The sequence below is a fragment of the Nannospalax galili genome, unplaced genomic scaffold (assembly GCF_000622305.1).
Source record: "Nannospalax galili isolate Female #2095 unplaced genomic scaffold, S.galili_v1.0 scaffold307, whole genome shotgun sequence".
Classification (NCBI taxonomy): Eukaryota; Metazoa; Chordata; class Mammalia; order Rodentia; family Spalacidae; genus Nannospalax; species Nannospalax galili.
The window spans coordinates 2,904,242-2,917,282 of NW_008359625.1; the positions used below are offsets into that span (position 1 = coordinate 2,904,242).

At 39.4% G+C, this 13,041-nt stretch overlaps 1 protein-coding gene across 1 annotated transcript in view; it reads right to left on the reverse strand.

Moving 5' to 3' along the window:
- Positions 1-13,041, reverse strand: part of Dgki (diacylglycerol kinase iota) — a 318,581-nt gene that overhangs the window by 83,902 nt on the left and 221,638 nt on the right. The window contains exons 24-25 of the mRNA XM_017795687.1: positions 3,093-3,162; positions 111-151 (exon numbers count right to left, since the gene is read on the reverse strand). Of these exons, the coding sequence (XP_017651176.1) occupies positions 111-151; positions 3,093-3,162 (111 nt within the window). The remainder of the gene's footprint in view (positions 1-110; positions 152-3,092; positions 3,163-13,041) is intronic.

Sequence of the window (13,041 nt, forward strand, 5' to 3'; positions counted from 1 at the left end):
TCTAAAATTCATTTCAATATTTTTGTTAGTAAAAAGTATGAGACTGACTATCAACACAGTGCACTGATGGGAACTTTTCCCTTCCATAAACAGACTGAAAAGAAACTTACCTGAGATCTGTCTATTCGATAAAAGCGGTCAGCAGAAGTTGCTAGGGGGAAAAATGCACAAGGCATTCAGAGTTATCCATATTTGTTACCATATTTATACTTTTCCTTCTATTGCATCAGCAAACAAAACCTTTCCATTACAGGCAGACTACACCAGTGGGCAGCCCCTAAATCTACTAATCAAAATTCATCACTCCCAAGCTTTGACTACTGCTATTCCCGTGCTTCCAAAGTGCTTCCCGGTCATGTCTGCCACCTGCATCTTACTTGTATTTTAAGAACCAACTCAAATACTTCCATCTCTATGAAATTTTCCTCTGCGCAATCACCTACAATTAGTCCATTGCTCCTAACCCTATGTCCACTGACATTTTGCTTAAACCTCTTCAGAGACTGTCTTCAGAGATGACTAAAGACTAAAAGGCCAGTATCTTTGAAAGATTCTGTTTCATTTACTCCTGTGTATCTCCAGAAATTAGCATAGGATGTTTAACACAGCAAGGATTCAATGTTTTATTAGGAAATAAACCTAGAAAAGAGACTGCAGTCAGATGGACTTCCCAGCAAGGTGACTTTTATTTTGGAAAACAATGTGAGGATGAAGGGCCAGAAACAATATGGTCCAAGAGGAATCTTTTCCCTTCCTGCTGTGCCCAGAGGCATGTCTGAAGAAAGCCAAATGGAAAAGCAAACACTAATTTTTAAGCATTCCTTAAATCAAATTGGGTTGCATCTGTGGTTTGAGAAAGAAAAATTCTGAAGTATAAACTTAGGGTGACTTGAAGTTACTTGAATATTCTTTTAAAAAAGATTTTCTTATTTTTATTTTATGTGCTTGAGTGTATTGCCTGCCTGTACCCATGTCATACAATGTCCACGGAAGTCAGAGCCCCTAGAACTGGAGTTATGGACAGTTGTTAGCTGTCGTGTGGGTGCTGGGAACTGAACTCAGGCCCTCTGCAAGAGCGGTCAGTGCTCTTAACCCCTGAGCTATCTCTCCAGATCCTTGAATATTTTTTCTAAATTGCAAATAACAAGCTTAATTTCAGAATTTAATATTCTTTTAAAAATATTTTATTTATTATTTTTAATTTATGTGTACAAGTGTTTTGCCTGCATGTGTCTAAGTGTACCACATATGTGCAATGCCCACGGAGGTCAAAAGAGGGTGCCGGATCCTCTGGAACTGGAGCTACGGACACCATGTGGGTGGTGGGAATCAAATCCAGGTCATCTGGAAGAACAGCAAGTATGCTTAACCACTGAGAAATCTTTCCAATGCCATGAATATTCTCAATATTTAAAAAAGTAATGCTCTTCCTTAAATCTATTTAACGGAGTCCAAAAATGAGTGTTTTCATGAAACAAACCAAAAGCAACAAAAACACACAGCACAAGAGAATGCAAATAATCATTCACAATCACAAATTGTTTTTGGAGACAAGGTCTCCCTGTAGCCCCAGCCTCACAAAGATCTACCTGCCTCTGCCTTCAAGTGCTGGAATTGTAAGCATGCACCACTGCACCTGGCAAAATCAGATTTTTTATTTATTTATTTATTTTTTGTCTTTTTGAGACAGGGTCTCTCTGTAGCCCCACTGGAACTCACTATGAAACTCACTATGTAGACCAGGCTGGCCTTGAGCTCACGGACATCTGCTTGCCTCTGCCTCTCGAGTGCTGGGATTAAAGGTGTGCGCCACCACGCCTGGCCAAAATCAGATTTTTTAATAAAAGTACCTTTCTCGGAAGGAAAATGGGTAGTCAAAGTTCTTCTTTTAAAGGTACAGGCTAAAACAACATCTGCCCCAGCAGGACTTTGTCTCCTCTGATTTCAACTGTGACTTCATCCATGATATTAATCATAAAAGGTTTTCAGTATCTAACAAAACTCATAATTTTGTGTGCTGACTTAAAAAAATTAAACTTAAATGGTCACAACAATAAAGTCTTCAGCGGAACCCTTTCTATGGTAAATTGTTTCTTACTTAAGACCATCACCCACAGGACAGTTTTATCTAAGACTGTATTTGGAACATAATGACTTATGTAAATGTCTTCCTGGGCTCATTTCACATATGCTGCTCCTCTGGGACCCTGGGAGTTGACAAACAACTGTGCTTCTCCCTGCTATGGACCTAATGGAATAGAGGCCAGTCTTCAAAGTTGACTGACCAAGAATAAAACCTGCATCCTGGTGGATGTGGATTAGATCTTAGAGATACATGGGCCCATCTGTGTAAATGTTTGCACCTTGCACATGCTACCAGACCCATGTCCACTCAACCCCTGGCATTCTCTTAGATAGGCCACACTGATTAATAAAAGGGGGTTGTGGGAAACCTTGTCTCCATGCATACAACAGAGACTGGGTGGTAGATAGGCAGGAACATATTGCAGTATAGATAACTGGATGGGAAATTGGGATTACTTAGACAGCACCTAGGAGAGTGAGAAATGCTTAAGATGGCAAATGGACTCATTAAACAATCATATGATAACCCATTATATGTACAGTTATGGTCACATGAGCTCAGCAGAGAAGATACAAATGCAACTGAACTGTCTTTTTTACACAAATGTGTGCACTCTACTGAAATGAGAGTCTTACAAAAATAATATGAACATTTTAAGACATGGACAAAACACAGAAATTAGAACTCATTTTGTGATCACAGACTCTAGCTCCTGACCCACACTCATTTCAGGTAGGCAGTGTTAGGAAAAGGGGATGATAAAGGGAAACTGTCAACTTAAAGGATTTGATGCTGAGTTCAGCCTGTATTGACCAAGGTGCTTTGAGGAACCTGACTTCAGGAAAGGTTAGTAACACCATCAGTAAGTCTGTATCATTTGAAATGCAAATGCCAGGCCCAGAAAGACTTTTTGAAAAATCTTTAGGGAAAAGCAGAGCTGCTCTTTTAGCCTCAGCCATGTCCAGCTGCCTTCCCAGCCCAGTCCCAGGGATCCACAAACACTCACCGTCTAGGAAGCACCACCGAGGGGACAGCCTCTGAGCTGAGAGTGCCCTGGGGAAGGAGGTTTCTTGATCCTAGAAAGAGACACACACATACATTCTCATGGCTCCATTTGAATGACACTAGGGACTTTCCTCCCTCCGCTTCCTTCCTACTAGGAGTAACTGAGCAGCCTGTCTCAACAAAAACCTGGAAAGAAGACAAATCACATTTTGCAGGGAACAGAAGTTTGCACAGGGCTCTGTTTTCACATTCATTATAGCCCACAGAGCTTCTTAAATAACTTCTACATAAAAAACTTTCCAGGAGGGTTTTGACTGCTACATCCAACAATCGGAAAAGACCTAAGGAGATGCTTGTTTGCTTTGGAGGGGGCATTTCTTTCTTGCTCTTTGTGAACTTGGGGATCTTGCAGTATCTACCTATGGTTAGATTTCAGTTCTCCACACTAGTCTAAAAGGATGAACAGAATGGGAAAGGATTGAACTTTCTCTACTAGTAAGACAGGACTTAAAGTTTGCAAGAAATATGAGAAGCCATGTATGTATAGGCCGCTGCGGGTATCCTGGGACTGTGGAGAGCATCTATTATACAGAAAGAAAATCAAGCTCATGGTTGATGCTTTCTCTGGCCTCAGCGCTGTCCACTATTGACGACAAACCAGTAGAAGAGGAAGAAGTCATTGTGCCAGGCTGTCCCTTGAGAAGCTCATTCTGTTCCACATGGACCCAGCCATCCCCATGCACCTCTACTTTAGCATTCTCTAGGTTTCTCACTTGAAAAACTGCCAATGATTACTCTTATTTGGATTTAAAGGCTATCTGATATAAATACGTCCTTTCCAATAGACTAGGATGAAAAACCTTCTCTCCCAAAAGTAACCACTTTGTTTAGTCTCTGAATTAGCTTCCTTCTTCCCAAGAAACTTTATTTCTGTAACATTATTGAAATCTACCTACCCACTCTTCAAGTTGTCTTCTGTCTGCAATGGTTTCCTCTCTCTAAAAGTAAATATCTCTCAATGAATCCTATTTTCCATCTTCTAATAATTTTCTTTGTTTTTCTTGTGAGTCAGGGTCTAACTGTATAGATTTTTCTGGCTTGGAACTCCCCATGTAGACCAGGCTGGCCTTGAACTTACAGAGATCTGCCCACCTCTGCCTCTGTAGTGCTGGGATCAAAGGTGTGTGTCACCTTCTGATAAATTCTTAATCACGCCAAACTCCGGATGCATGTGTTCAATTTCTCCCTCCTCCAACCCTCAGGCACACAGTTATAGAGATCAAACTTCTAGAAATGGTCCCAGAGAGTGCCCAGACCAGTGTCCTTCCTCTTGGTCTTCACACTTCCTTGCAGTTCTTTAAGCTTTTGACAAGGGATTAAGCTACACTGATAAAAGAGGAAAAAGGGACTGGAAGATGGAAAAGTGGGTGGATTGTCTTATGTTTTCAAATTTGCAAAAATTAAACCTCTCTCCCTTCTAAGAGGTGCTCACAAATGATAAATGCTCCCCCACCAGTTTTCTATCTTACAACATATGAGCTGGAACCTTCTCTTCCTGGATGGCAGTAAACTTGAAATCACTGACAAAAATGGGACAAATCTGGTGACTGGGACTCAGTGGGAAAGGCAAGGGGAGCTTGATCATTAGTAAAGATTTGAGATTCCACTACAGGGACTCTCCATGGAGGGCAGCTGTGTTGGCAAGAAGGTACACTTAGCAATGGAGATCATAGGTGTGGATGGTCTGGTGTGTGCAGATGAGACAGGAAAGACAAATAGAGATGGCATAGGAGAAATGGGAAGAACCAACCAGAGGCTGCCAGGGCTTCCTCAGAGTTAACCAATAATGGCACTGCCTCAGGTGATCTTCAGGCAAAGCCTCTGCTTAAATTAATACACCCAGAACAGAGGCATCAATGGGTGCCTGTCAGAAATATGGATTCCCAAGTCCCACAGCAGCTCTGTGGTGGAAGCTGTAATCTGTTTACCACGCCATTCAGAAGAGTCTGGTGCATAGTAAAGAACCATGGGCCTTAGTCATCAGGACCAAAGGGATTCATCTCATCACCAGAGTTTTCAGCATAAATGGATTCTGTAAATCAAATAATTGATAGAGGAAAAACTGGCCTCCCCCAGGGCTGTCACCAAAATTTGTTTATGAGTCTGATTTGCTATAGCTATGGGTGCAGATCTTGAACTGACTTTGTCAACCTGCTGGCTGAGCTAAATGAAATCTCGACACGTGCTCAGTATCTGTGTTTGTGAGAATTATGCTTAACACTCTGAGAACTGTATTTTGACATGTGATATCTCATTTTAAAGAAACTTTAGGTTTTAATATATTTTTATAAAATGTGAAAAGCTATCAACATTTGTTGGTGTTTGATAAAAATAAATGTAACTACGTCAAGAAATGTGAAATGATTTGAAATGTTTATTGGTAACTGTAAAAGCTAATAAAAATATTAAACATAAAGCTAACAGTGTCCTCAAAGAATAAAGTAGCTCAGAAATCCAGGACACTTCTTGAATCTTTTTTTTATGTATTTTTTTAATTTTATGTGTATGCGTGTATTGCCTGCATGCAGGTAAGTGCACCCGTGTCGTGCAATGCCCGTGGAGGACAGAAGAAGCTATTAGATCCTCTGGAACTGGAGTTACAGACAGCTGTTAGCTGCCAGTATGGGTGCTGGGATTCAAACCCGGGTCTTCTGCAAGAACAGCCAGCATTCTTAACCACTGAGCCATCTCTCCGGCCCAACTTCTTGAATCTTAATACTATTTTCTGTAAATAAAAATCAACTCAAAGAATATAGAGATACTTGATTTATCATTTTTAAATATACAAGGATTAATAATGTTATCACTTAGATATTTGAATTAGAGAAAATTGACATTATGTGGTTTAATACCATCCAGGTTGGTATGATATACTGCCTCTGCCTAGCTTCCCACACAGTGATAAAGAAATACTGATATCATTGTGTAGGTGGCTATGTCTACAATGTCTCATGTCTGTGCTTAACTGGATTTGATTTGTAGATATTGATTTACTTATTTGTTCCAAACAATTCTAGAAATCATTTTTATTTAGCCATTCAAATGCTTCCTATGTTCACATCATGAACATATGCAATCATTGCACCAATCATGAGCATTTCTTGATGCTCTCATGGACCTGGTTGTGTTCTAGAACCAGATCGTCTTTACGTCCTCCAACAGCCATGTGGTTTCCTGGCATGTGCCTGTTAGCAATACAAGATGGTCAGCTTCTGCCTCTGTCTACAATGCTACATGGCACTTGTTCAGTAGATGTGATGGTAATTAGATCTGATAAAAAAAATCCATCAGGAAAGTGACTTTCTCCATCTCCTTTAGTTAAACAGCAGAAGGTTTTCTCCTTACAGTAAACAGTGGTGAATGCAGAGATCCATGGCTGCCCACGATGCAGTTGTGGAATCAGCCCCAAAAGCACATTTCTATCATACCCACTAAAGCTCAGGGAACATTGCAGAAGACGAGGTAAGAAGTATGTAAGAACCTGAAGACAAGGTAAAGGCTGCAAAATACCAGCCTCTAGACCTGTTACAGCCACTGCAAACATTAACTCACATCTGCACTAGCCCAAGAAAAGGTTGGCCTTATCAATAATCAGTCATGGAAAGAGGAGAGACTGATGAGGCCTTATCCCTTTTTCCTAAGCTATTGGCAATTGATAAACTTCAGGAAAGGGGAAAATCACTGTTGTTAGTTGTATATACCAAACTGCTGACCCACCAGGCTCCAATGGAAATCTCAGAACCCATGACCTTATAAACAATCCTGGTTAGACTCAGTGGGTCACAAAAGAAAATAAATGCACATGAATGTGAAGGATTTGTGGGAAGAAGGGTGTAGAAGAGAGTGGGAGGGAGGAAGGATGTTAAGAGTAGTCGGTATGCGTTATGTACATGTTCAAAATTGTAGAAAAGAAGAAACTTAATTAATAAAATTTTTTAGAGGCTGGAGAGATGGTTCAGCAGTTAAGAGCACTGGCTGCCCTTGCAGAGGACCCCGGTTCAGTTTCTAGAACCCACATGGTTGCTAACAACCATCCGTAACTCCAGGGGATCAGACACCATCTTCTAGCATCTGCAGGCATTACATGCATGTGATACAGTTAGATATATGCTAGCAAAACACTCATATACACAATAAATAAATAATTTTAAAAGTAAAAATTATTTCTAAAGCTGAATGTATTCAAAAATTCTCAAAATGAAGATTAACTGAAGATAACACATATTGGAATGGGTCGAATATAACAAGCAACACCCCAGGCATCTGAAGGGTATAGAAACAGAGTTATTCAAAATTTCCTACAGCACCCACTCTACATTTTGATCTATAAAGCATTTGATAGACCTCTACACCTCCTAAGAATTTTCCCTGAAGAGACTGTTATCACTTTGCTTCATGGAAACAAATTGCATGTCATATAGACGAATCTTAATAGTTCTTTGAAGAAGCTTAAGAATATGTGCTCAAACCAGACAAAATCCCAGCACAGACATAGGGAAGTGGGAAAGAAACCCAACCCTACCTGAGGAACTACTAGCAACCATGGCTGGTAGGAGGGGGAGAGAGTATCCCGTTCAAGGATGGGGCTCTTGGCAGGTTAAGCAGGCACCAGTGGATGGACCCACCCTGAAGGACATTTTCAGACATAAATTATACTCTATGGGTTGGATAAGAGAGGGGTCTAAATACCATCAAGATATAGTATATGAAAATCACAAAAATTCAATTAAAATATTTAAAGAAAGAACACTTTTGAGGGCCACTGAACTGAGCAGAGATGGTTCAGCAGGTAAAGGTACTTGTTGCCAACCTTACTGGCCTGAGTTTAGTCCCCGGGACCCACGTGTCAGGAGAAAACTGACTCCTGCAGGATGTTTTTTTGGGCTGTGGCACATATGCATGTGTGTGTGAGTGCGCATGTGCATGCACACACACACACACACACACACACACACACACACACCAAATAAATACATGTAAAACTACTTGAGAGAATTTTGTGCTAACTTTGGCAGGCCCGTGTGTACACTTTTTTTCTGGTGATAGAAACTCTGCTTTCTACAACTTATTAAAGTAATCTGAGATTCCCAAAAGATTAAAACAATCCAAAATTTTAATTTAAATTATCTAAAATTTAAGTCAAAAGAAACTCAACAAAATACAGTTATTTGGATCAGTAATTTGCCTTAATAATATTCAGTGACTCCCAGGAATAGATAGGAATTACAGTTTCAAAGTTGTCACAGTACCAAGTTTGAGGCTAATCTATTGATAGTGATGAGAAAAGACAAGTTGGTTCTGTGCCAGAAGGAGCCAGTGAATATTTAGTTTAGTTCATTTCTACAAAATCCCCCAAAAAATCCGTTTTCAAAGCCTTAAGATCTAAATATTGTCATATGTTAATAAAGTTGAAGAAAGATTAGGATTGAGCATCAAATGGCCTTAATAATTGAAGATCAATAATACATCATTAATTTAAAACAGGAATCTCTCTTAAGAAATCAATTCTAGTGAAAAGAAAATTAGATACGTTCTTGGTTAATAGAGATTAAGCTGCAACTGGGGCTATTAGATAAACACAAACAGAGGCCTCTGCAAGAGCAGCCAGTGCTCTTAACACAAAATTCTGAGATGCTACCTTGAGACAGATTTGTATCCTCTTCCTTTGTTTTTTAAAGTTCTTTTCATAAACAAAAACGTGAGCCCATAAAAAGACAGTTATTAATACAATGAGGTCTTATGCCAATACTCATTTGATTTCCAAAGTATATGTAATTAATGTCTGGGTATATATAGAGTGGAATTAAATGAATTTTAAAATATTTTATTTATTATTTTTATTTTATGCATATGAGGGTATTACCTGAATGCAAGTAGGTGCACCCATGTCATGTAATGCCTGTGGAGGTCATAAGAGAGCATTGGATTCCCCAGAAACTGGAATTACAGACGGTTGTTAGCCACCATGTGGATGCTGAGAATCGAACCTGGGTCCTCTATAAGAGCAGCCAGTGCTCTTAACCACTAAGCCTCTTTCCAGTCTCAATAACTTATTTTTAAGTAGATATACAGGATTGAGGTGATGGTTCCAAGGGTAAAGTGCTTCCTGTGCAAGTGCAAGGAACCAAGTTTGACTTCCAGCATCATGTGAAAGCTGGGCACAGCAGTGTGTGCCTGTATTCCCAGCACTGAAGGATGGAGACAGGAAGATCCTGAGGGCTCACTAGGCAGCCAGTCTAACTGACATGGGGAGCTCCAGGCTCAGTGAGTAACCCGCTTCAAAAAATAAGTGATTAAGATATCCTGTCAAAGAACCTCCGGCCTCCACATATGCCTGCATAGGCAAGCACATCTGCAAACACACACACACACACACACACACACACACACACACACACACACACAAAATACACACAGAAATTTACATATACAATATGTCATATAAAAATAGTGAAATCTTAAAGTTGGGCATGCTGGTGTTTGATGGCAAACCCATTACTTGGAAGGTTGAGGCAGGAGGATAAGGAATTCAAGACCAGCCTATGCAGCACAGTGAGATGAGCCCAGGCTGGGCTACATGAGATCTTGTCTCAACAAAGAAACAAGCAAACAAACAAAGCAGTGAAATTTCAGTGAAATTCTCTCCTTGACACATCGGAACAAGAGAAGTTGGAGCTTTCCTGAAATTGATGTAAAAATGATGTTTCAATGTAGCAGAATGACAAAAGTAAGACATATAGATGCCTTAGATGTACTAACAGTCTATAAAATAAAAAGCAGAAAATCCAGACTCTAAATGTGTCAGTTGGTGCCGGGGTTACATCTCCATGACCAAGGAAGAGGGTTAAAGTGAGCGAGGGGCAGAGACTCTGGTAGCAGCTAAAGGAGGCACTGGCTTTCATTTGAGTTGAACAACGGAGAAAAAAAATACTGATGGTGAGGAAGTCTGCTTTGGAAACTACTATGGAACCTCTATCACTATCATCATCACAGAAGAACTGGGATGACGAAAAGCCCCTATCTTTAGGGTGTTTAAATGTCATAGGAAAAATGATTCCTTATACATAGGGAAGAAAGTATATGGCAAGAGATTGTCTATGATCCAGTCTCAGTTAAGCAAAAAGGCCAAAGGAGAAGAACTCTGGTCTCCAAAGCACCTTCTTTGAGGATCAGGACAATCCCAGCCCCACCAACTACCAGCTAAGAGTAGTTATGGAGGACTCTTACCTAGTCTGTGTCTTACATGCCTCATTTGTACAATGGCACTTACAGCATCCATTCTGAAGTGTTAATTTGAAAGATAAATGAAATGATGCATAAAATGCTTGACCCATTGGCTGTCCCATGCTATTACGTACATATAGATATTCAAGGCCAGTAATGTCAAAATAGATGAAATAAAATTTCATCACCTAGGCAATTCTAACAGCCTTATAGTCACACGAGAAGCTCATGAGACACTAACTACATTGCCCATCAGATCCTGAAGGCAATGCTTCTCCAGAATACTGTTTTATCCATCAACATATTTGTACTCAGATGAAAAAAAAACATTCAGGAGAAAGCAAAAAATAGGGCAAATCACTACAAGTGCACATAAAGAAAGGATGACATTAAACAAAGGCTGAAATCCACATTTGTTGGTTTGGTTTTTACAAGGCTCATCTTAATCAGCAACCTCATGGTTCTTTGTTTGTTTGTTTTACATTTCTAGCAGCTACAGAATGGTCCTAAATGCAGGGTGTTAACTTCAAGACAATTATCGTATGTCACCAACAGCAACAGTTTCCAGAAAACTCTCTTATTGCTCTATCTTCCCCATCAATAGTAATTCTTCTTACTGGCTATTTGTTTAATTTCATAAAAATTGACTTGTCAGGTGCTAACCTGGGCTGTCAGTTGCTAGAAAGCTATCACAAGTTTATTACTGTTATCAATCTTTTAAACGTATATTTATTAAATCAATAAAGTTTAAACCATGTAATTCAAAGGCCACGATGAAGCTTGGAACACATCTCCAAAGGGCGATCATTACACGACTTAACCAGTCTGATGCTTTCCTCATCCCTGTCTGGATTCAGTTTAGGAGTTATTGCCTATCCAATACACCAAGTTGAAATTTCTTTTCCAAAAAGAATGTTATTTTAATTATGGTTTTAAAGATTTCCTGGCTATTGCTATACAGCTACAAATTTAGGGGAAAAGATATTTTAATCTGTTGCCAAAAGAATCAAGAGTCAGCAGAAAACAGACATAAATTATGAGTAAAACAAAAGGCTTAGCTCACATTTAATAAAGCCCTTTCCTTCCAAGTATGAAATTATGGCTAAACACCTTTGGTCCAGGGCAGCAGATTTCCAATAGTCCTGATGCAGATGGACAGCTGAGATGTGCCAACAGACACCACCCTGAGCCATCTGGTCCAGTTGCACTGAGGTTGGCTGCCAGGATGTCAAGCACAGCAGGTGGTGTTAACTCTTGCCCCATTCATTTCTCCCTTCTTCTTTTACTCCTCCATCTCTAACTTCTGTGTGGACTCATGCCCCCTGTCTAGCATTCAAAGATGGAAAGCAGCCATCTAGAAAAATGTCAAACAATCAATGGAGAACCTTTCCAGTGAAAAGGCCAGTGAACTTTTCTTTTTTCTTTCTTTGAAAGTGAGCCCATTTTTCCCTTCTGATTATTTTCCTTCATACTCTTCATAAACCTGGCTTTGCTTATATGTCCTTTGTTGATTATACATTAAATAAAATGTACACTATTTGGAGTTTTTAAAGTGTTCATATAATGAATATCTTACAACTGGGAAATGCTCCTTCAGCAATGTATGTTACTTCCAAGAGTCACAATTTGAATCCTTAAGTCTCAGAAAACTACCCAGATGGGTTTTATGCTACCTGGTCATGGTTACAGATTTCATTTGGAAATATTAAGGTACAGTCTCATTGAATGCGTTGATTTTAAGACATAACCTTAGGCTTATGTGTAGACTGTTCATTTTGTTACTAGAAAGGCTGAGTAAATTCATTCCCACCTGCCATACCTATCATCCATAAGCACTACTCTTTCAGAACTTCTGTCTGCACCCAAGTTCTACCAGCACAAATTAAGAATTAAAGTTCAAAGAACTGGGTTTTGTAAATAACTGTTACCCTGGGAATATAAATAAACTATGTAGAGCTCTCTATTTACCAAGTGATAGAGCATTTATACCTTAGTGCCTATGGTCCTGTATAGTGTTTTTAGCTCCTAGGGGAATTAGAGATACTTTGGGCTTTGAAGGAGGGTTGAAATTTGTCAAATTTGACAAATGTTTTCATGTCTAAACAAGAACACCAATGGTCAGAAATATGCTGGATTTGTGTCTTCTGTACATTAAAATAAATATATATCAACCTATTTCCTGGTGGAGCCCAAATATAAGCTCTAAAATATGCACTTTTCAAAAATCTGACTTCCTAGACAGCTTAACAAAAACTGGATGAGAATAAAAGCTTGAATCTGTGAAAATGTTCTCTACTGTTCAAAGCTACCTGATAGATTCAGCCTTTACTAACTGTCAAGATAATCTACCTTATTTTTTTTTTAATCAGACAACTCACTCTTGGTAATTCAGATTATGCTCTCTCAAATTTTGCAGTCATGTTCCCTGCCCACTTCCAACTCCATGGACTCTGGTGCTTGAGAATCAATCCCACAGAAACTAGTGATCAATGAGCACACCACAGAGTCACACCCAGAGACAATAAAATCACTACCTTGCTTGAAAGGCAGTTCTATGATTGTACATTCTGAACAAGTATCCTATATGCATTATGGTTATAATTCTAAACCCTGTATGAGAGTGGCCAACCTCAACAACCTTTTAGCATGTGATCTGGCTATTTATA